Source organism: Megascapheus bottae, chromosome 15 (assembly GCF_031878675.1).
Source record: "Megascapheus bottae isolate mThoBot1 chromosome 15, mThoBot2.hap1, whole genome shotgun sequence".
Classification (NCBI taxonomy): Eukaryota; Metazoa; Chordata; class Mammalia; order Rodentia; family Geomyidae; genus Megascapheus; species Megascapheus bottae.
In genome coordinates, this window is record NC_143523.1 from 24,846,505 (window position 1) to 24,869,318 (window position 22,814).

At 48.5% G+C, this 22,814-nt stretch overlaps 1 protein-coding gene across 3 annotated transcripts in view; it reads left to right on the plus strand.

The window, feature by feature from the left end:
* Positions 1 to 22,814, plus strand: part of Slit1 (slit guidance ligand 1) — a 137,147-nt gene that overhangs the window by 15,114 nt on the left and 99,219 nt on the right. For all 3 annotated transcript variants that reach the window (XR_016537813.1, XM_090346152.1, XM_090346153.1), the window contains exons 2-4: positions 690 to 761; positions 2,650 to 2,721; positions 7,703 to 7,774. Coding sequence is in view for 2 of the 3 variants with exons in the window: in XM_090346152.1 (XP_090202278.1) it covers positions 690 to 761; positions 2,650 to 2,721; positions 7,703 to 7,774 (216 nt within the window). In the remaining variant the exon portion in view is untranslated. The remainder of the gene's footprint in view (positions 1 to 689; positions 762 to 2,649; positions 2,722 to 7,702; positions 7,775 to 22,814) is intronic.

A 22,814-nucleotide genomic window follows, 5' to 3' on the forward strand; every position in this document is an offset into this window, starting at 1 on the left:
AGTGGACTGGACTATCATGTAGATCTCACACACCGCTCAGCACAGGCCCAGGGAGCCTGCCCTTCCCTTCTCCTCCTCCCTCCATCTCCTCTCCTCTTCGGTCTTCACCTCTATGGCCTACCCTACTGCTCAGACATAGACATCTCACAGGAGCCAGAGCCATCAACCATGTCCTTGCTGAGTCCCTAAGGAGGTCTTTTAAGGTGGCCTTTGCAAGGCATGAGGAATCGAATCCAGATATTCCTGCATGCTAGGCAAGCTCTCTACCACTAGGCCAAACTCCTGGCCCCAGCATCCATGTTCTTTATTTGTTTATGCTCATGTGACCCCATTGAGGAGGGAGATACAGTTAGCCATCACCTTCTCCCCACCCACATCTGGTAGAGAGGAAAGGGAGGCTTAGTGAAGAGGCCTCTGAAGAGCTTCTCATTGGAGGTTTCCAGGTTCTTGTCTCTGATTGTCCCTCCACCTAGACCAAGCTGCTCAGGGCAGACCATTCTTCTTTCCCCTCACCTGTGCTCGCTGTGCTTGCTAGTGGGATGTCTGCTTTGATCCAGACTCAGGGTTCTGGGCTGACCTGGGCTATAGCCCCACTGGTTAGGTGACTGGCTGGGATTAGGTGGAGAGGATTAAGGAGCTGGGGTCATGGTGTTCCTCTAACCACTTCCCTTTCTCCCTTTCCCCACCAGGGAACTCAACGGCAACAACATCACTCGGATCCATAAGAATGACTTTGCTGGGCTCAAGCAACTTCGGGTGCTGTGAGTATAGAGCTGCTGCTCCCCTGTGGCTTTCCTCACACCTTCCCCCTGGACAATTGGCTGGCCTGGGCCCTCCACTGCGGGGCCAGTCTTGGGGCCTCAAGGGGGTGGAGTGGGGGTGCTGTGGAGTCCTGACCCTGAGCAACTTCCGCCTTTCACCTACCAGAAGAAATCAGATATGGCAAAGGAGTGAATTGGGCAGCCTGTCCATTCATTAGCTGTCTCCGGGGGCCAACCAGAATCTTGTTTTATTTTTTTAATTTTGTTTTGGTACTGAGGATCGAACCCAGGATGTTGCACTTTGCTAGGCAAGTGCCTTGCCACAGAGCTACGCTCCAGCCCTGGATGTTTGGGTCTCTATTTAGTCAGCCTGGTGTCTGTGGTGCTTGCCACAGAGTTCTGAGCAGCAGGCCTGTTGTTCTCACAGCTCTGGAGGCTGGACCACCAGAGTAAGGTGGTGTTCTTGAGGGGCGCCTCTGGCCACCTCCCTGTGGGTGGCCATGTGAGGGTACTTTGGATATTAAGGTCTTAATATGTGAAAAGCGGGGGGTGTGGTATGAGTCAGTCCCTATCAGTCCCCAGAATTCTCAGGTCCTCATGCTGCAGAGGGCTCCCCATAGGAGCCTATTTTTATAGTGAGGGACAGTTAAAGACCCATCTAGCTTCATTCAGGAGTGAGAGGTGTCAAACACAGGCTTTGGGCTGGGTGGCTCGCCAGCAGTAAGGAGCATCCAATGCATGGTCTTGCCAGGATGGGCGTTGAGCTGCTGTGGGAGGAGCTTCTTTCCTCCATCTCTCCTGCTCTGCCTATCAGGCTGTACAGGAGAGCCTGGGAATGTTTGCATGCTGACCTAGGAATGGCTCACACTCAGGAGAACAGGAAGAATAGCATTCCCCTCCCCTCTTAACTCTGAGGCCCTGCCCACCTGGCTGGCAGGAAACCCAGCATCATAGGGCCACTCCACCCCCCACCCTGCCCCCTCACTCCAAGGTAGTGCAATACAAAGGTTTCAGGACTGTGTTTTTCCATGTTGACTCTATAGTCCTGAGGACCTATGGAGAAGGGGAGTACTGAGATCAGGGGTGACAAGTAACCCCTTCCTTCTGAGTCTGGAGAAGCCTCCTTTTTTCCCTAGACCTTTTGCAGAGAAAGAGAAGTGTCTGATGGCAGCTCCTGTCACCGCGGTGCCTCAGGCGCATGCTAGGATAAGAGGGTCACCTGCTTCAGACTGCAGAGGGAAAACACAGAAGAAAGAAAAACCCTTTAATATCTTAAACTTTCTCATGCACCAATCCATGTATGGTAAAAACACTTCCCCAGGAGCTGGAAGTTCTGGTTTCAGGGTGTGTTGGTGGTGAGGAGGTGCAGAGTCCTCTGGCACCAGGTGGCCTGTTGATGCAAGACCCCACTCTTAGCAGATGGGGCCAGGCAGAATGAGGGTGCTGCATGTGAGGGCTCTACCCTGTTGGCAAAGGCTTCTCCCCGCCCCCCCCCCCCGCCCCACTGGTTGGTGTTCTCTGCTCTGACCCTTGGACATGTGTCCTGGGCCAAAGGACACAAAGGAGAGTCCTTTACAGCACTCAACAGGCTTCCTCCAGCATGTCTTAAGCACTGACCCTCCTCAAGGCGCACGGCTTCCAGGGGCCAGCTTGGGGAGGGGCTGGCAGCACGTCTTGCTTTTAGGCTGGTGCTGGGGGCCTGTGTTGGGGAATTTGTATGGTTATGAGGAAATAGATTCACTCAGATTAGGACTTGGGTCTACATGAGGCCTGGCATGCTCCTGTCTCACACTTGTGCCAGCGTTGCCTTGGCAGAGCCCCTCCTTTGTACAGTTGTTTCCAGTTGTCCTGGTCCAACCCCCTGTGGCTGTTGTCTCTCCTTCCCCAGGCAGCTGATGGAGAACCAGATTGGAGCAGTGGAGCGGGGAGCTTTTGATGACATGAAGGAACTGGAGCGATTGTGAGTACTGGGGAAGGGGTGTGAGGGGGTGGAGTTCAGGCTCAGGAGGGCAGGGCTGGCAGAGAGGGGATCTAGCAGCCAAACTGTTGACAGTTTGGGGGGCACTCAGATGAGAGCCCTTCTCAGGCTGCCCTGCCTGATGGATCCAGGGGCAGCAACAGTGGCAGAAGGTGTTACAGGGCACAACAAGGTGGTGGCAGAGGGAAACCTGGAAAGTGTACCCCTCCCTGTACCTCCTCATTCTTTTTTGCCTGGGGTTTGAACTCAGGGCCTGGGCACTGTCTTTAGGCTTTTTCAAGGCTAGTGCTCTGCCACTTGAGCCACAGTGCCATGTCCGGATTTTTTTTTTTGTGCCAGTTTTGTGGCTTGGACTCAGGGCCTGAACACTGTGCTGGGACATTCCTCTGCCACTTGAGCTTCAGTGCCACTTCTGGCTTTTTTCTATGTATGTGGTACCGGGGAATCAAACTCGGGTCTTTGTGCATGCTAGGCAAGCACTCTACCACTAGGCCAAATTCCTGGCCCTTCAGGCTAATTGTTTTGTGTGTGCCAGTCCTGGGGCTTGAACTTAGAGCAAGGGCCCTGTCCCTGAGCTTTTTCCTTTTTGCTCAAGGCTAGCATTCTACCACTTGAGCTGCAGCTCCACTTGTAGCTGTTTGGTGATTATTACCAGTAGCACTTTGCAGATGAGAAAAGTCCCTAGCTATTCAGAAGAGATCAGAACTCCAATCATTTTGCCTTCAGAGAGGAGATCCTATTATCTCACCCTTCGGTTTCATGTAAAGCAAAATGAGACACTAAGTAAAGGGAAAAGAATGTGACTGTCTTGTTAGCGTCTTGCAGCCTGGAAGAAATTCAGGATTCTTTTTCTTTTGTGTTTCCTTACCCAGTCTGAAACTGAGCGATAAGCCCACAGCTAGGCCAGACAGTTGAGCCTTGTGTTTGCTTTCTTTAAAAAGCTGAGAATAAAATGCATATTAATGACCTGAAGGGCTCTGAGGGAGTGAGTTAGCCCTCACCCATTCTGGCTCAGCTCTGCAATGTCTTGCCCCGGAGGAGATCTACACATCACTGCTGCCACCATGCCAGGCTTGGCAGGTATCTTTTTAAGTCATGCCTCCTCAGTGCAGATCTGGTCGTTTCTGTCCTTTCTTCATTCCTTTCTTCTTGGGTGGGTCATCTTTCCAGTGGGCACTTATACCTGGAGATGCCCAGTGCATGCTGCCCAGTTGCCAGTTCAGTGGTCACCTTCTTGACTGAGGTGATCAGTTAATCATGAAAGTTGGTTGAAATGGGGAGTTGTGGAAAGCCACAGACTGTAAATACTATATGTTCAGTTAAAACATGTAAATGTGCATTTATTGGTTATTTCCCTAACCTTTTCTTTCTCTTTCCTTCTCTCTTTCTCTCTCCCCCTCCCTCACCCCTCTCCTCCCTCCCTCCCTCCCCTCCTTCCTTCCTTCCTTCCTTCCTTCCTTCCTTCCTTCCTTCCTTCCTTCCTTCCTTCTTTCCTTCCTTCCTTCCTTCCTTCCTTCCTTCCTTCCTTCCTTCCTTCCTTCCTTCCTTCCTACCTTCCTTCCTTCTTTTTGTGCTGATATTGGGGCTTGAACTCAGGGCCTGGATGCTGTCCATTAGCCTTTTTACTCAAAGCTGGTACTCTACCACTTGAGCCACAGCTTTATTTCTGGCTTTTTGCTGATTCATAGGAGATAGGAGTTTCATGGACTTTTCTTCCTAAGCTGGCTTTGAACCACAATCCTCAGATTGCCTACTAGTTAAGCTTACAGGCTGGGATTACATGCCCTCTCTCTTTTTGTTTTATAAAACATAAAAAAAAGCCTAAGACATCAGTTGGGATTCTATATTGCTTTCTTTGCCTATACCTTGTGTGTGGCCTTTGTTTTGGTTTCTTAAAGATGTCGTGAGATTTTTTTTTTTAGGGTCCTTGGAAGCAATCTGGGTGCAGAATTAAGTCTTACATCGAATTCAACAACTCTTCAATTAGCAGCCTCCTTTCCATTGAATCTTTCCAGAGCATTCAAGGTGGTTTTCACAGAGATGGCTCTTTTCCCTCTCGCATTTAATTCACTTACGAATCAAATTAATTAAACGATGTAATTATAAGTACCAGTGAACATAAACAAATCTGGGACAGTCATGGCTGGTTCTCTAAGCAGCTATGTAGCTTGAATGTAAGAGTGAAGTTGCAAGGCCCTGTTGGCAGAGAGGTTTCCATGTGCACTGACATTGACTAGCCCACTGCTTAGAGGGCACAGAGCATGCTCAGGGCTCCCTCTTCCCCTTCTCCCCCACCCCAGCTGGCTGATTGGAGGGGAGCCAGGACAGGGAATCAGGAGAGCCAGGCTTCAGAATCTCACATCCACTGCTCTATGATGACTTGGGTGAGTCGTCCCAACTCTCTCACCTATCAGAGGGACAACCCAACAAGGTCAACAGTACACATTAGGGGCACTTGTTGGGAGCCAAACCGTGGGGTAAGATGGTGGCAGTAATGCTCCTCTGGTGTGGTTGCTGGAAGCAAGGGAGGGGGTGTGTGTAAATGGAAGGCATTGTCATATCTGAGAGAGAAAGACCACCTTCTCCTCTGCTCTCCCTTCAATGATGAGGTGGTGCTTATAAACCCTTTATCTTGGTTCCTGACATGGGAAAAGCTGGCAATGGTTGGTAGTGACTGCTACTGTTGTGTTCTGAGTCTCCCTCGTGTCTCTCCTTCTGCTCACTCCCTTTGGTGTCTTTTGATTTTCCACTTTTTTTTTTTTTTAGGTTTTGGTACCACTATTGTGGTGCTGGGCTCCTGGATGGACTAAGCTTCTGTGTAGGAGAGGCTAAAGCATATTATTGTCTACTATGATTTTCCAAATTGTAGCTAGGATTCTTTTTGCTACATGTTAATAGCTGAAGGTGGTGGTGATGAGACTAGGGAGATCTAACCACCTTTCCAGGAGGAGTCTGTTAGGATTTCTTAGAAAGTTGTACTCCAGGGGCAGGGAATTTGGCATAGAGTTTGGTAGAGTGCTTGCCTAGCTTGCACGAAGACCTAGGTTCAATTCCTCAGTATCACCACATCATAGAAAAAAGTGGTGCTGAGGCTCAAGTGGTAGAGCTCTAGCCTTGAGAAAGCCCAAGGACAGTGCTCAGGCCCGAGCCTAAGCCCAGGACTGGCAAAAAAAAAAAAGAATGTTGTACTCCAGGACCAGACCTCCTGCTCCCTGCCTGTGTTTATAATTCTGAACAGGTCCTGGTCTGCTCTTATGGAAATTGAAAATTATGAACTATACTGGGCATGGTGGCTCTCACCTGTAATTTTAGCTACTAGAGAGGCAGAGAGTGGGAAGATCGTGATCCTGGGCAAAGAGTTTGAAAGACTCTCTCTCAACCGATAGGTGCTGTCTGCCTGTCATCCCACCTCCACAGAGGTGAGACTGGGAGCATTCCGGTTCTAGATCAGCCAATGTAGAAAAGTTCTTAGGATTCAGTCTCGGTAGAAGAAGCTGAGGTGGTGGAGTGTGCCTGATGCCCCAGACACAGTAAACAGAGGAGGATCATAGTCTAAGAATGGGCCTGGGAAACACACAGAGATCTTATCCCAAAATAGCCAGTGCAAAAAGGGGCTGGAAGTATTGTGGTAGAGGTTTTGCCTAGCAAGTATGAGACCCTGAGTTCAAATCCTAGTAATTATCAAAAACCATTATGGAAGCTGGGACACAGAAAGGAAGGGAGGAAGGGAGAACAATTGCAATCATGGTATTCAGAATAGACTATGCAGAAAATGAACTACGCAACTGGTGGGTAGGGATGGGAGGGGGAAACTAGGAAAGTGAAAGAAAGGATGGAATTGTCCAAAAGAGAAATGTACCTATTACTTGAATTGTGAAATGGTAACACCTTTGTACATCACCTGAATAATAACAATAAAATTATATGTAAATATATATATATATACAAAGAGCCATTATGGAAATACAATTCAACCATTACAAATAAAAGGTATAGGGAGAGGAAGCTAGGGTGGTAGGCTCAGTGGTAGAGTACCTACTTAGCATGTGTGAGGCCCTGAGTTCAATCTCAATTGTTAAATGAACAAAAAAAGTAAGCATGGAAGGATATCCACAAGTGATTTAAAGAAAATCACTTGTCGGGTTGGAAGTTTGGCCAGTTGGTAGAGTACTACCAATGAGCAAAAGCGTGTGGCGGCTCACGCCTGTAATCCTAACTACTCAGGATGCTGAGATCTGAAGATTGTGGTTCAAAGTCAGCGGGGCATGAAAGTCCATGAGACTCTTATCTCTAGTTAACCACCAGAAAACCAGAAGAGGCACTGTAGCTCAAATGGTAGAGTGTTAGCCTTGAGCTGAAGAGCTCAGGGACAGTGCCCAGGCCCAGAGCTTAAACCCCACGACTGACTCGCCCCCTCCTCCCCCCAAAAAATCAAGTATTGAGTTCAAGTCACAGTCTTGGACCAAATAAATTATTTGTTATTATCATTTTGAAAAAAACAAACAAGCAAATAAACTCAAGCAAACAATAAGCAAACACCAAGCAGCTACTTACCCAAATGTGGTTGAAAGCAATGAGGAACTGGGATGTGGGGCTATTCCAACCCCATTAGGGGTTATCTCGCATTTCTGATCTGGTGGAGAATGACTTCACAAGGTATTGGGGTGCATCCCTTATGGACTACAAAGGTGATGGGCTAGGGGAGAAAGAAGGAAGGAAAGCTTCTCTGGCACCGACTTGGTAAGGTGTTTCCATTTGTCTTCCCTCTAAGTGCTGGATGGCCCAGCTCCCACCTTCAGGAAGGAACATGATCTAGAGAAGGTGGCTTCCCTGGGGTTACACATTGCCACTGCTAGGACTTGAACCCAGTGCCCCTGGACTCGGAACCTGGGGCTTTCTTAGAAGTCCTCTGGATTTCTTGGACCTCTTAGTGAATCTTGTTTCTTCTGTCTTCATTTTTCAGGCGACTGAACCGGAACCAGCTGCACATGTTACCAGAATTGCTCTTCCAGAACAACCAGGCTCTGTCCAGACTGTGAGTTCCATGTCTACAATCTTCTGTCTATGATTTTTCTGCCATTCTGTGGGGAGCATGTGGCGTAGTCAGTGGAGGCTGGATTTTCCTGTGCTCCTCATCTGGCAGAAAAGGTTCTGTGGGAAGCTATTGTGTGGAACATTCCACAAGTGCTGGGAAGAATCAGTTCATCAGATCTCCTGATTGTGTTGGGGAGCCAGGGAACAGGGGTCTCTGGGGGTGGCAACTGCCAATGATGCTTTTTACACAGGGCACTTTTTAAAAATGCATGTTGTATTGCTGTTGGTCAACAGCCTTGGGTTGAATATTCACTCATTCATCCATCCATCTGTTCATTCATTCTTTCCTTCATTCATTCAAGAAAACCCTTCTCGAACTTGCTTCTGTTTTCAGCTCCTTTTATTGCTTAGGGTAATATGATCTATGAGCTTATTACCTGTGGTGGCTGGCTGTATTTTTATTTATTGTTAATATATTTCTGAGTTTAAAGGTTGGTAGTTAATTCTGCTGCTTTGTGATTTTCCAGCGGTGTCTGTGATTGCTCTGTTAAGTATTTTGCCTTGCGAGACCTTGGATTGGATGGTACCTTTGAAATTTACAAAGGAATCTCCTTGCTAGTTTCTTCCCATGTGACTCTGCAGCATTTGCTTGGTTACCTCTAGTGATGGGGAGTTCACCACCTCCCCAGGCAATCAATTCTTTTTTTTTTTTTTGCCAGTCCTGGGCTTGAGCTCAGGGCCTGAGCATTGTCCTTGTGTTTTCTCAAGGCTAGAGCTCTACCACTTGAGCCTCAGCACCACTTCCAGCTTTTTTTCTATGTATGTGGTACCGAGGAATCGAACACGGATCTTCATGTGTGCTAGGCATGCACTCTACCACTAAGCCAAACTCCTGGCCTGGCAATCAATTCTTTATCAGACATATGCGCATATTAGAAAAGCTCTTACCCTAGAATCTACAGTCTAATAACTTTTCTTTCTGTAACTAGAAAAATCATGCTTTTTTTGTTAGTTTTTTTGGAAGACTTTTTTTTTTTGCCAGTCCTGGGGCTTGAACTCAGGCCCTGAGCACTGTCCTTGGGCTTTCCTGAAGGCCAGCACCACTTGAGCCATAGCAGCATTTCTGACTTTCCTATGTATGTGGTACTGAGGAATCAAACCCAGGTCTTTGTGCATACTATGCAAGCACTCTACCACTAGGCCAAACTCCTTGTCACTTGGAAGACTTTAAAAAAAATTTGGGATGGGAAGTTTGGGGTCCCTTTAAGATGGCAACACTTCCCTAGCCTGTGTGAGGCCCTAGCTGGAACCTTCTTTGTGTGCAGCAAGGCACAAAGATGAGTGATGGGTTTGTCTCTTTGGGGGATGGGAGCTGCCTGGAGAAAGGGGCTTGAAAGCATGAAGGAATGCACTTAGGTGGGTGGGGTGGGGCTGGTGGGAGGTGGAAGATGGGGCTACCGGAGTGGCCAGGGACCTGGAATCTGGACTGGCTCCCCTCTTCCTGGCTTAACCAAATGGACTCTTTCCACCTCTCCCACGTGTTCCAGGTTTCTTGCTAAGTGAGTGGTCTCTAGGCACCTTCCCAATTTGCTAGTCACTTCCTGTTTCTTCTTCCTCCTGACTGGGGCCACTCTTCAGGAACTGTCTGTGCCAGGCCCACTATTTCCTACTGTGTAGGCACGTTCTCTTCAGCTGATAAAGGCACCAGATTCTTGTGGCAGTAAGTGTTATTATAATATCTGTTTAATCTATGGTTCATATACCAGTCTGTGTGGTTCCATGATGGTTGGTGTGGTTTGTGGCGTCCATGTGCTGAGCTGTAGGTCTACACATTGATTCTCTGTGGTCCACGATGTACCTGGCCATGCACAGGCAGCTGGCCTTTCCCTTTCTGAATATCTACCTTATTGCCCTGCACTTCCTTACAAACCAGTGTCCTGGGCCTACTGGCTGCCCCTCGGTGCCATCACCTCTTAGGTTAGTCACAGTTCTGACTCTCCACTTACTTCCTGTGACTATGGTGCTCAGATCTGCACTGTGTCTTGGGTCTCAACTTCAAATTTTGGGGGGAAAGAATCCAATTGGTCCATCTTGGGTTAGGCGATCACCCCCTGGACAGTGAGCTGTGCTGGGGTTTGTGGGATGGCTGGGGTTGGTGCAGTGATACCCTGAATTCTGAGCCTGCTCAGGAACTGGAGGTGGGATTTCTTCCCTCAGAAGACGGGCTAACACCAGGAGACAGTGCCTGGCATTTCTGGTCTCTCACTTGACCTTCCCTTTGATGTGGAGAGATCTGATACTAATTCTTTCCACCTGGAGCAAATTATGGACCTTCATGTAGAGGATATGTGGAATCAGCATGAAGAAACAACTGTGTTGGGAAGTGTAGGTGGAGTGGTCCATGGTTCAGTTGATATGGTCTGTACAGATTCTACAAGTTACAATCCTTTTGTCGGTTGTTCATCATTAGTAGATTCTGCTGATTGAGTCAGCCTGTTCATTCCTCCCAAATACAGGATCACTGGCTCAGAGCAGGGCTTTCCCTTGGACCACAGGGCATTTTGATGGTGGGGTTAGACTTAATCAGATCTTGAAAGGTCTGTGAAGAACCTGACTTAAACTATACCTGGAAATCTTGCTATTGGAGATCTATCCTAAGGGAATAATAAAGCTTGAACATAAAGATGTTCACTGCAGCATTGTTTAGAATATTGAGAATATGGATTGGGGAAGACCTAAGTGTACAACATTAAAGGAGTGGCTAGGCAGATCATATATGTGTGTTTTATGGGATACCTAATGCAGTCATTAAAAATGCCTTTTATGAGACATATTAAATATTATAGATGTTTATGATATCAAAAGCCAGGATGTAAAATCATGTTGGTATTATGATTCCTGAATGAATTACTCCAAATAATGCATGGAAAAATGACAGCAGAATGCCAAAAAGGATGGCTTGTGGGTGGTTTTCTTTTCTGTGTTTCAAAGGATGTATAATTGTTGTTGCTGTTACTCAGTCCTGAGTCTTTCACCCAGGGCCTGGGTGCTGTCCCTGAGCTTTTTTTGCTCAAGGCTAGAGCTACACCTCTCCAATCACAGCTCTTCTTCTGGCTTTTGAGTAATTAATTGGAGGTAAGAGTCTCATGGACTTTCCCTCCAGGGCTGGCTTTGAACTGCAATCCTCAAATCTCAACCTCTAAGGTATCTTGGATTACAGGCGTGAATCCTTAGTACCTGATGGATGTATTGTTTTTCTATAGGCAATCAGACAGCATCTGTGAGGACAATAAAACTTCTGGTTTGGGTGAAAACTGCTAGGAATGTAGCTCAGTGGCCCTGGATTCATTCCTTAACACCAGCCCAAACAAAATGAAGACTGTCAGTTAATGACACAGTTGAACTTCTTTTAACCCTGAAGACCCTGATGTGCTTTTCTGGGACAAAGATAACAATGTCTGACTCTCAGAGCTGTTGTGAGGATCAAAGAGAAGTGTGACTGTCACCTATAGACCTTTGGGAGGCCTTGGAAAAATCCCACTGAGATGGCTTTTCAGGCTCCCAGTCATATGTGTGTGTGTGTGTGTGTGTGTGTGTGTGTGTGTGTGTGTGTGTGTGTATTTGCCAGTCCTTACGCTTGAACTCAAGGCCTGGGCACTGTCCTTGAGCACTTAGGCTCAAGGCTAGTGCTCTACCACTTGAACCGCAGCATCACTTCTGGCTTTTTCTGTGTATGTGGTACCAAGGAATCGAACCCAGGACTTTGTGCATGCCAGGAAAGCATTCTACTACTAGGCTAGACCCTCGGCCCCCTAGCCCAAAACATTTGTCCAACAGCATTGTTGGCTTCCCTTGTCCCCACAGAGGTTTGCCTCACCCAGAACCTTACTTCTTTTTTTTTTTTTTTTGTCAGTCATGGGACTTGAACTCTCTTCCTGGGCGCTTTCTCTGAGTTCTTCAGCTCAAAGCTACCGCCCTACCCCTTGAGCAATAGCGCCACCTCCGGTTTTCTAGTGGTTAATGGAGATAAGAGTCTCACAGACTTTAGTACCCGAGCTGGCTTTGAAACAACCGGGATCCTCAGATCTCAGCCTCTTGAGTAGCTAGAATTGCAGGTGTGAGCCACCTCGCCGGGCCACCTCTTCTTTATTTCTTTATTTTTGTTGTTGTTGTTGATAGTAGGGTTTGAACTATAGGGCTGGGCACTGTCCCTGAGCTCTTCATTTCAGGGCTAGTACTCTACTTCTTAAGCCACAGCGCCACTTCTGCGTTTCTCATGGTTAACTGGAGATAAGACTCCCAGAGACTTTCCTGCCAGGGCTGGCTTTGAACCATGATCCTCAGATCTTAACCTCCTGAGTAGCTAGGATTGTAGGCGTGAGCCCTACACCTGGTGAACCTTATTCTATAACTCAGAATCCTCCCCTTTGTAGAGACCTTTGCCCAATAGGTACTCTGTTCCTAAAAAGTACCCAAAGGAGGCTGCAGCAGGAGTTTGGTTTCCTGGCCAGCAGAAGGCCTCCATTGGCCAAAGATTGGAGTTCGGCTTGGGATACTTTGTGTGTGCATGTATACCAGTCCTGGGCTTGAGCTCAGCCTGGGCACTGTCCTTGGCCTTTCTCAAGGCTAGTGCTGTACCATTTGAGCCACAGCACCACTTCTGGCCTTTTCTGAGTATGTGGTACCAAGGACTCAAACCCAGGGCTTTGTGTGTGCTACGCATGAACTCTACAACTAGGCCACACTCCTGGCCCTGAGTAGTCATTAAGAAAAAAAGGGAACCTGTACCTGCATTTTGAACTCTCAGTAACTTCCTGAGCAGTGAAAAGAGAGCAAACATGGAACACATAGACTATATTGCCCTAAGAACATTTTCTAGTAACCTACAGTTACAGGCAAAGCCTCCACTTCCTTGAGGACTTTCCATTGAGGCTGAGCACGGAGTTTCTGCTCAGTGCCCCCTCCCTATCAGAAGAGCACCCACCTCCTCCCAGACCCAGTTTATTGCTGCACAAGTGAGCCTGTGCAGAGACAGCCCCTCACTGCCACCATCTCACTGCCACCATCTCCCAGGGGAAGTTTCTGGAAGTGCAGTGCAGGTGGTGATGATTAGGAGGAGGAAGGACATCCCCTGCCAGGCTCGTGCATCACCTGATCTCATCTACTGAGCATCTCAGGGAGGTCAGCGCTTCCCCAGTGCAGCGTGGAGTGAAAGTCTGCAATCTCCAAGCGTTTGTGACATTCCTGAGGGGCTGAGCCTGTCTGTTGCTTGGGTATCACACATGTACCTCTCATTTCTCCACCGTCTCCACCATTCCCCTGCCGACCCACCCCTCCACCCCACCACTCTGCTGCTTCTCCATCTCCATCCCTCTAACCTTGTATCCCTTCATTCTCCCTCCTTTCCATCCAGACAGGTGACTTTATACCCATCCCTTCATTCTTGTCCTCTTCCTCCACCTTCTACTTAGTGGCTTCCCCCATCTGCTCACCTTCCTACTCTTCTCTACTTACTATCCCCCGCCAATCATCTACCTACACACATCTACCCCGACCTCTCCACCCTCATACCCCAACATCTCCCCCCACCCATCCTCTCTGCATCCATCTGCTCCCCACTCATCCCTGGCTCCTGAGGGCCCCTGCAGTCAGGCTCTGTACAGGATGCTGCAAACACTTGCAATGGTAGTTGTGCAACACAGACAGGTGTGCCTACCTCTCCAGGAAGTGACAGCTGCCACCCCTGGAATCCACCACAAGTCCCCATCTTTGCCATGTCATGTTTAGGTGGGCAGGGTGGGGGGGGGAAGGTGGTTGCTATCTCCCTGTCTCCTCCCCTTCCCCCAGCCTCAATCCCCTCCAGGTTTGACCATTTTTCCAGTCTCCCTCTGGCTGGCAGCATTGCGTTGGCGTCCAGAAGCGGCTTCTGGAAATGCAGATCCTCTGGGCTTCCTTTTAGCCTTGAAACCAATATGCATCCTGACAAGATCGACCTCTGGGTCTCCGCAGGGGTGGGGTGGGTGATTAAGGGCAGCCCAGGGCATCTATTTCCCTTATTTATATCCCTGTTCTCCGGACTACCATAACTCATTAACAGGCCCGGTGGTGGGAGAGGCGGGCTGGGAGAGTCTGCAGAGCCCTGTTGGAGAATGCCTGACCGCAGCGACCCTGTCTCAAGCTGGGTTTAATTAAACTGTCAGCACTGGTCAGAAGAACAAAGCTTCCCTTCCCGCCAGGCCCCCGCCCCCATCAGAGGCAGAGGGCATTCTCTGCTGAAATGAAGAGCTGTTCAAAATGGATCTGTCTTGCCTCCAAGTGAAATTACCCAAAGCAGGAAGGTGACCTCCCTATTGTGAGACATCCAGGCCCTCGGCAGAGCGACAGCAGAACTGAAGCAGCCACAGTAGAGACGTGGCACATGAGAAATAGGACTTCTTGCGACTCTCTGCCCTGTCAGGGTCTCTTTCCTGCCAGAATCATCAGGACTTACAAGGTCGTCTCTCACCCCACTCCTCAAAAGGGATTCTTCCGAGCATTGTTGATGAATTGTTTCTGGGATTCATGATAGGAAGAGAGGAAGGGGGGAGGACAGGTCGGCAGAGTCCTGTGCAGAGGCCACTGCAGGCTCTTTACCACAAGGGCACGTGGGGCTTCCGCTCCCCAAGCATGTTGGATTATGGAACTCTTTACATATTTGTTTTGCAGGGTCCATCTTTCAGCCTTATGTGAGCTCTAGGTGGGGGCCTCTGGAGTGGGGAGAGTCACTTTTCTTTGCCTGGCCTGGATCTGTGTGAGAGACACATGAATTCGGTGAGACCCTTGAGCAGACATGTTACCTCTTGCAGTCAAGCAGACAATAATTTGGGGATGATGGGTTGCCAATTGCGGGTCACTCTGGATTCTCCAAGAGCTTTCCAATAGTGAAATCATGCCCACGGTCAAGGCTGGAGTGAAAAAGGCAGGCGTCCCACTGATGGCACAGGAGCCTCCTGATAGAGGGCGGCTGGCTGGAGTAGGACAATATGACTGCAAGTTCTGCACAACCCTGGCACCATGCTGGCGCCTCTGGATTCAGCTGTGACCCCCAACTAACTCAGAAGCATGCTGGGCTTTACAAGTGTGGACAGCCAAGGCATGTGGGAGGGAGTGGAGACGCCTGCCCTGAAAGTAGAACTCCCAGTGAAGTCAGAGTGCCTGGCTGGTGGTGGAGCACAAGTCCCTGCTCAAGGCAACAAAAGCCACTGTCCTCAGAGATACTTTGCAAACAAAGACAAGGTGAATAGGTCTGTGTGTGTGTGTGTGTGTGTGTGTGTGTGTGTGTGTGTGTGAGAGAGAGAGAGAGAGAGAGAGAGAGAGAGAGAGAGAGAGGGAGAGGGAGAGGGAGAGGGAGAGGGAGAGGGAGAGGGAGAGGGAGAGGGAGAGAGAGAGAGAGAGAGAGAGAGAGAGAGAGAGAGAGAGAGAGAGAGAGAGAGAGAGGAGAGGGAGAGAGAGGGAGAGACAGACAGACAGACAGACAGACAGAGACAGAGAGAAAGGGAGAGAGACACAGAGAGAAAACTGGGACTTGAACTCAGGGCCTGTGGTCTGCCCCTTAGATTTTTTGCTCAAGGTTGATGCTCTATTATTTGAGTCACAGCACCTCTAATAGCATTTTGCTTATAAATTGTAGATAAGAATCTCAAAGACTTTTCCTGACTGGACTGGCTTCAAACTGCCACCCTCAGATCTCATTGTAGCTCGGACTATAGGTGTGAGTCACAGTCACCTAGCTGCAAATAGAAATTTTAAGTCTGGAGAAGATTGTGAAGAGAGGTGTGTACCCAGAGGTGAAGGGGTGCTGTGGTGAGTGATTTGGGGGAAGGTGGGGACCTTTAAGAAACCACTGTAAAATCTAATTTTGCAGGGATACGATATATTAGGAAAATAGAAGCAAGGAAAGACGAGAGATAAGCAATTTCATTTTTTTCAGTAAATCATTTGAACAGAGGATGAGATAACATAAAAATACTTGTAGAAAACGAAATGTAAGAGCATAGCAACGGTTGTATAATAACACTACGATACCCTTATTAAGCACTGGGATATGGAATAGGTACTGCTGTGGATAGTGGTTTCTCACGGCTCTGTGTGATGGGAGTTATTACTAACCCCATCCTACAGAGGGCAGCACTGAGCACAGAGGTTAAATGCAGTGCTTTCAGGGGTGGGCTGGGAAGGCGAGGAGTATAATTCTCAAGGTGGCTGTCACCAGGCTATGAAGGTCTTCATTATAGAAGAAAAGCAAGTGAAATGAGAAGAAGCAAAGATGTCACTTACGAGGTTTCTGGAGTTTTGAAGTATATGGGAGATGGCGGCTATGCAAACATAGTTGTTGAATTCAGTTGCATAAGCAGGGATCCCACAATTCCAGAAATTGTCCCTATCCTAGAGAGTTAGTGTTCCTCCTGGAAGGACGAGTAGATGGGCCCTAGACATTGAATGTTCTAGAATGAGGAGTAGGAATAGGAGAGGGAGGGAACTCCTCTGTCACCCCTCCCCTTTCCCATTGAACCTAAGACTTCCGCATGTACTAGACAGATACCCTAAAGCTGAGCTATATCCCCAGGCCTAAACAGGGGCCCTAAAGAACAGAGTGACTGAGCGGGCCTCAGATACCCCCAGAAGAAGCTGCTTCTCCCTAGCTCTTTACACCTGAGCCAGGGCCAGGCTGCAGTTCTCTCTTCCAGGCCTTTCCCCAGACTTACCTGAAATGCCACCTTCCTGGGCCAGTTTCTCCTTTCTTAGTGCTCCCTGTTTCCTTTAAAACACTTATGTGGCAAGATATACATGTAGTGATCTTAATTGTTTTAGCCGTTTGGCAGTGTGTAATTCTGTGGCATTAAATATGTTTACAATGTTGTATGGCCACCACCATGATCTTTACCTTTATCATCTCTCTGAAGCCTCCCTCTCCATTAAACAATGTACTCTGACCCCTTATGAACTCTCCTCTGCTGTCTGTTTCTGTAGCTTTTCCTCTTCTATGTACGTCATATAAATGGACTCACACAGGATTTGACTGGCTGGGGTTGGCTTATTTTCCTTAGCATAGCATTTTTTTTTTCCAGCCATGGGGCTTAAACTCAGGGCCTGAGCATTATCCCTGAACTCTTCTGCTCAAGGTTAGCGCTCTACCACTTTGAGTCATAGCTCCACTTCTGGTCTTTAAATGGTCAATTGAAAATAAGAGTTTCACAGGGACTTTTCTGTCTGGGATGGCTTCAAACTGCTATTCTCAGATCTCATCCTTCTGAGTAGCTAGGATTACAGGTATGAGCCACCAGCACCTGGCTAGCATTTATGCTTTGTATATTAAGCTTTCCTTCCGTTTACTAGCTGACTAAAAATCTTCTGAATGGATATATAATGTTTTCTTTACCTGCTTAGCTACAGATGGACATTAGACACATTTTGGTACTAACTTGGCAGTTGCTGGAACTGTGGTCAGAGTTCCCATGGCACTCCTTATAACTCTTGGCCCTAGGTCCCTCACCGGCTGAACAGGACCCCAAGCAGAATTTGGCCCTGTTAGTCCAGCCCAGGTGGGTTCAGCAGGCTGGTGTCTTATTTCCATGGGTAGAATTTGCATGGAGGTTGTGAGAGTGGAATTAGATTCCCTTGCTCTTCCCGCTTGGTTTCTGGGCTCCTGGCCTAATGGATCTGTATTGGGCCCTTGACTAAATAGATTAGGTGAGCTCAGTTCTTTCCAGCTACCCCTGTTCAACACAACCTGTGGTTGGCTTTATTTGTATCCCCCAGACATAAAGTTGATTGATCAGAGCTAGACTAAATATCCTCTCATGGCAGTGGGCTAAATGGCCTGACTGGAGAGGTGACCCAGGGTACTCCCCTGTGAAGGTGGTTGCAGAGAGCTTCAGCTTCAGCTAGGGGAGATGGGAGCTGGCTCAGGGGTCACAATGATGACTTGTATGTGACAGTGGCTCTTGATGGCAATGAGCCAGGACCTCAGCGTTTGCTAGTGAGACCTCTACTGAAGCTGGATACTGTGGTGCAGGGGTTTTGCTTTTCACTTGGGGTTCCCAGAAAGCATCAAGAGATTTGGAGGTGTTCAAAGAAAAGATTGTGGGATTCCTTTTCACATATGTATTCTCAAGTAAAATGTGAGGATTCAAACGTGTGCTGTCTTTGGTTTCTGGTTAGAATCCTGTGGTTTGGGGCCAGTTTGTGGTGGGATACTGGCAATATGATGCTAATAAAAAATTCTGTCTGCTGCGCTCTGGCAGCTCATGCTTATAACTCTAGCTACACAGGAAGCTGAGATCTAGCCCAGGCAGGAAAGGCCATGAGACTCTTACCTCGAACAAACTTCTCAGAAAAAGCTGGGAGTGGCACCTGTGGCTCAAGTGGTATTGGATCTTGTGTATTAGAACAGACTGACCATCGGGAAGGGGTGGCTGCTTGGGTCAGAACTGAGCCTGTCTTTTAGTTGCTCTACAACAAGCCTCTTTCAGCTTGTACTGATCAGGGCCCCTTGAGGTAGGCACTCGCTTGAAAGCTTGCTTTTCAGGAATAATGAGCAGCACAAAGCTAACACTGAGCTAAAGCTGCTCAGCAGGACTTTCAGAGTTTTCTTCTTCTTCTTCTTCTTCTTCTTCTTCTTCTTCTTCTTCTTCTTCTTCTTCTTCTTCTTCTTCTTCTTTTTGTGGGTCATGGGGCTTGAACTCTGGCCTGGGCACTGTCCCTGAGCTCTTCAACTCAAGGCTTTACAGTCCTACCCCTTGAGCCACAGCCCTGCTTCCCATTTTCTAGTAGTAGTAGTGGTTAATTGGAGATAACAGTCTCGCATTCTTTAGTGCCAGGGCTGGCTTTGACCCAGAATCCTCAGATCTCAGCCTCCTGAGTAGCTAGGATTATAGGCGTGAGCCACCGTGCCCAGCTTCAGAGTTTTCTAGGTGATATAATTTTTCACTTTCCTTTGAGACAAGGTCATGCTATGTAGCTTAGTCTAGCTTGGAACACATGCTCCCCCGCCTTGGCTCAAGTACTGGGCTTACAGATGTACTACCATGCCAGGCTTTTTATTCACATCTTATGGGGGGGGGATCTTGTAATTTGTTAATGTTTATTGAATCTCTCCCTCTAATCATGAACACAGAGATCTGTTCTCTAGGCTGTGTCCCACATCTATGTACCTGGAGCCACTTTTGCCAACAGGGACATCAACTTATTCTCTTCTCATCTGGCCAGGAATTCTGGGCCTGGATTGTAGTCATAGGTGCAGAAAGAGTTCCTGTGTTAGCTAGCTCAGGCTGCCATAGCAAGACACCATAGACTTGGAGGTTTATGAAGCATGATTTTCTTTCTGATGGATCTGGGGGCTGGAAGTCCCAAATCTGGGTGTCAAGCTCTAGTGAACACCCTCTTTCTTCCTGGTTTGCACTTTTTACCTGCATCTGTACATGGTACTAGAAGGGAGGGTTAGGAGGGGAGAGAGATCAGGGAGGGAGGGAAGGAAGGAAGGAAATTACTTTGGCAGCTGCTTTTATAAGGCTACAAATCTCACTATGAGGTCTCCACCCTAACAACCTCATCTAACCTTGACTGTTCCCAAAGGTCCCTGTTTCCCCAGATCAACAGGCTTCGGTTGAGACTTCAGCAGCTGTATTTAGGGGTGGCCACAATTTAGCAACACTGCTACTGTTGTTGTCCATGTTGTTTAGTGGCCATTGTAACAAATCACCACAAACTCAGTTGCTTAAGACAACATATGTTTGTTATCCGTCTGTGGAGATCAAAAGTAAGTACCTTGTGCTAGAATGCAGGTGTTAGTAGAATTTGTTCCTCTTCTCCAGCTCCTGAGATGCCCTGGTGCCTTTGCTTGTGGCCACATCACTCTGGCTTCTGTCTCCTTTGCTACTTTTCTTTTTGGTCTGTCACGGGGCTTGGACTCTGGGCATAGGTGCTGTCCCTAAGCTCTTCAGCTCAAGGCTACCACCCTATCTCAGGGCCTGGGCATTGTTCCTGAGCTCTTCAGCTCAAGGCTACCACCATACCCCTTGAGCTACAGTGCCACTTCCTGTTTTCTGGTAATTAAGTGGAGATAAGAGTCTCTCTTTAGTGCCCAGGCTGGTCTCTCTTTAGTGCCCAGGCTGGTTTTGAACCGTGATCCTCACTTCTCAGCCTCCTGAGTAGCTAGAATCACAGGCATGAGCCACCATGCCTGGCCCCATTGCCACATTTTCTTTTTCAAGCTCTGAGTTTGATTCCCAATACCATCCAGAAAATAAAAAGCAAAAAATGATTTCCATGAACTAGGCTACAGTCAATGGTGAGATGATCTAGACTGATAAAGATAAAGATGGCTAGAAAAGGGAACTGTACAGGGGAGATGGATCTCACCACACCTGGTGTGGAAAGGGCTTCTGATTCCAAGCTCCTCAGCTTGACAGCGAAGTTTAGTAAGGAGTCTGAAAGACTGAATGCAGTCTTAGGCTGAATTCATAGAGGCCAGTTGTTCTCTCCAGGGAAGGAGATGGTCCTGTTCCAGCCTGCTGATCCAGGCACATCTAGACAACAGTGTTCAGTCCTGGGGTCTGCGTTTATTGTGGGTGTTTGTGCGGAGGCTGCTAAGCGCTCTATGGAAGAGGGCAGCAAAGCCCCGGAGCATCTGGGAACTATTTTGTATATGATGTAGTGGGGCAACCTGAGGGCTGATTGGGGCGATGAAAAAGACCTTGAGAATAATTTTCAAATCTACGGGAAGGGCCATCCTGGAGTTTGTTTGTTCCAGAAGCTGGGGCACAGTGGGCGGGAGGCTTGGTGAGGTGGTGCTGCCTTGCTCAGGGCAGGCTTCCTTGGTTGAGGGCTGCTCTGTTACATCCCCTCTCTACTCACCCCCCTGCCAATCCCTGGAAAAGATCAAGGAGCTACTCAGTTGCTTCTGCCAGGACCATATGCATGTGGGGATGCTGGAGGCCTCAGTCTGGCATCCTCAGGGTGCTTTTCCATCCTGAGCCACCTGACACAGTGTCACTTGTGTGCAGTGGGACATATCATCTGCTTGTAGACTCATGAAACTGGCAGCCGGCCGGCCGGAGCCTGTAAGGCTCCCCCTACTCTACCAGGCGGAGTATCAGTGTTGAAAGTCACTCTTCCAGCAAAGCGGCTTCAGCGAACCGTGGAACCAAAATATTTACCAGACCCTGGATTCTGGCTCACATCTTGGCGTCCAATTTGAAACAATACACCCTGAACAAATGGCTTTGGGAATGAGGTCTGATCCATGGAAAGACACAGCAGGTTTTTCCTCAGGCAAGGCTGGTCCAGAGGTGCTGGGAGGAGCCAGTGGCCCTGGCTGCCTGCTGGTTGGGCCCCTTTGAAGTCTCTGCAGTTGTCTTTGGAGCCCTGGTGTTTGTACCCTGAGCTCCTTCAACAAAGACCCTTCTGTCAGCAGGCAGATCGTAGTAAAGGCCAGGCAAGGAAGGGTTAGGAAAGGAAGGTATTGACTGAATACCAATAGGGAGGGAAGCATGTTCATGGAGAATGGGGGGGGGCTCCCCGGCAACTCTGGGGCCCCCACTCATGCTGTGCAAACAGTGGAGATTCCCTTTGGCACGTTTGTTTTACTAAAGGCTCTGAGATGGGGAAGGACAGAGGAAATACTTCACAATACTACACAATGGGAAGTGTAAATTTCCCCCCCCACCCTGGTTTGGGAGGGGCTGGAGGGGAGAGCTGTGGGCCAACAAAGAGGCAGTGTGGGCTGTGACAGTCAGAGGACAACACATGGCAGCTAATGGGGTGGTAATGGGTGGGGAGGCAACCTGGGAACAGTGGTACAAGGGAAGCTGGCACATAAATTCTGGTGGCATGACACCCCCTTGGCAGGGAGAAAGGGACCACTCTCACCCTCCCCGCTGCCACAGCCAGAGATGTGCCCGCTCCCAAGGATGTGGCCAGGGTGAGCCATGGCTGGAAGGGGAAAAGCCACAGTTCCCTGAGCCCTGCTGGGCCTTAAGAAGATAGAACGGGAGAGGAGAGTCACAGGCTAAATGCCAGAAACAGGCACAAAGAAGACTAAAGCCTCACCTTTGAGATGCTTTGCTAATTTGGGGAGTCCCTCACCTGTGGGGGCTCTTGTGTCTACACAGATCCTATGGGGATCCTAGAACTCCACACATTATTTTTGCAGGATCCTTGGATGCGTCACCTGCCAAAGAGGATAGTATTTATGACCCAGGGGCTTTTGGAGGAAGCCATTTAACAGTCTGTATTTGTATTTGAACTTTTATGGCTTCTGTAGGGTTCCCCAGACAACCTGGGGTGTCCCAGAGTCCAGAATAGCATACTGTGGTGGAGGAAGTTTTGGTTCTCTGTCCTGAATCAACCATTTTTGGTCAAGTTAATAATACCCTTTTCTTACAAAAAGAAAAGGCAACACCATTTTTTATTTATTTGTCTTTGTGTGCGTGTGACCAATTCTTGTCAGAGCTTTAGAAAACATTTAGGAAAGAAGAGACGGGCACCCCGACTGATGGGAACGCACTAGGCGCCTCCGTTCTGTGAATCCATAATGTAGCCGTGGGTGATGTTTGCAAAGTAGCAGCTGGCCCTGCACTCTGGAGTATTTCAGTTTCCCACGGTGGCAAAGTATCATTCTGGAAGGCCATGGGATTTCTGGAGATGACCCCCCCCCCCCCAGCCTGACTGAGTGAGAGAGAGAGAGGCAACCTTCCTTCCAAGTCTCACCCCAGCTCGGCTGTGGGGTTCCTGGGTGGATGGATTCATTCACCCCAATAGCCTATTCCAAGCCTGCCGCGTGCAGTCATTTGTCGGGCTCAGGGGTATCAGGATGGATTAGATGTGGTCTTGGGCTTAAGCAGAGTGTTGCCTGGCAGAGCGGTCTCAGATTGCTCATTTCTCAAGTGGGTGACAGAAACAGTGAGTTTGATGGCTGGTTTGTAGCATGTCTTGTCCCCTCCCAGTGCCCACTAGATGAAAAAAAGGGGGAGGGGGAGGAAATGTGAAAGAAAATGCACAGA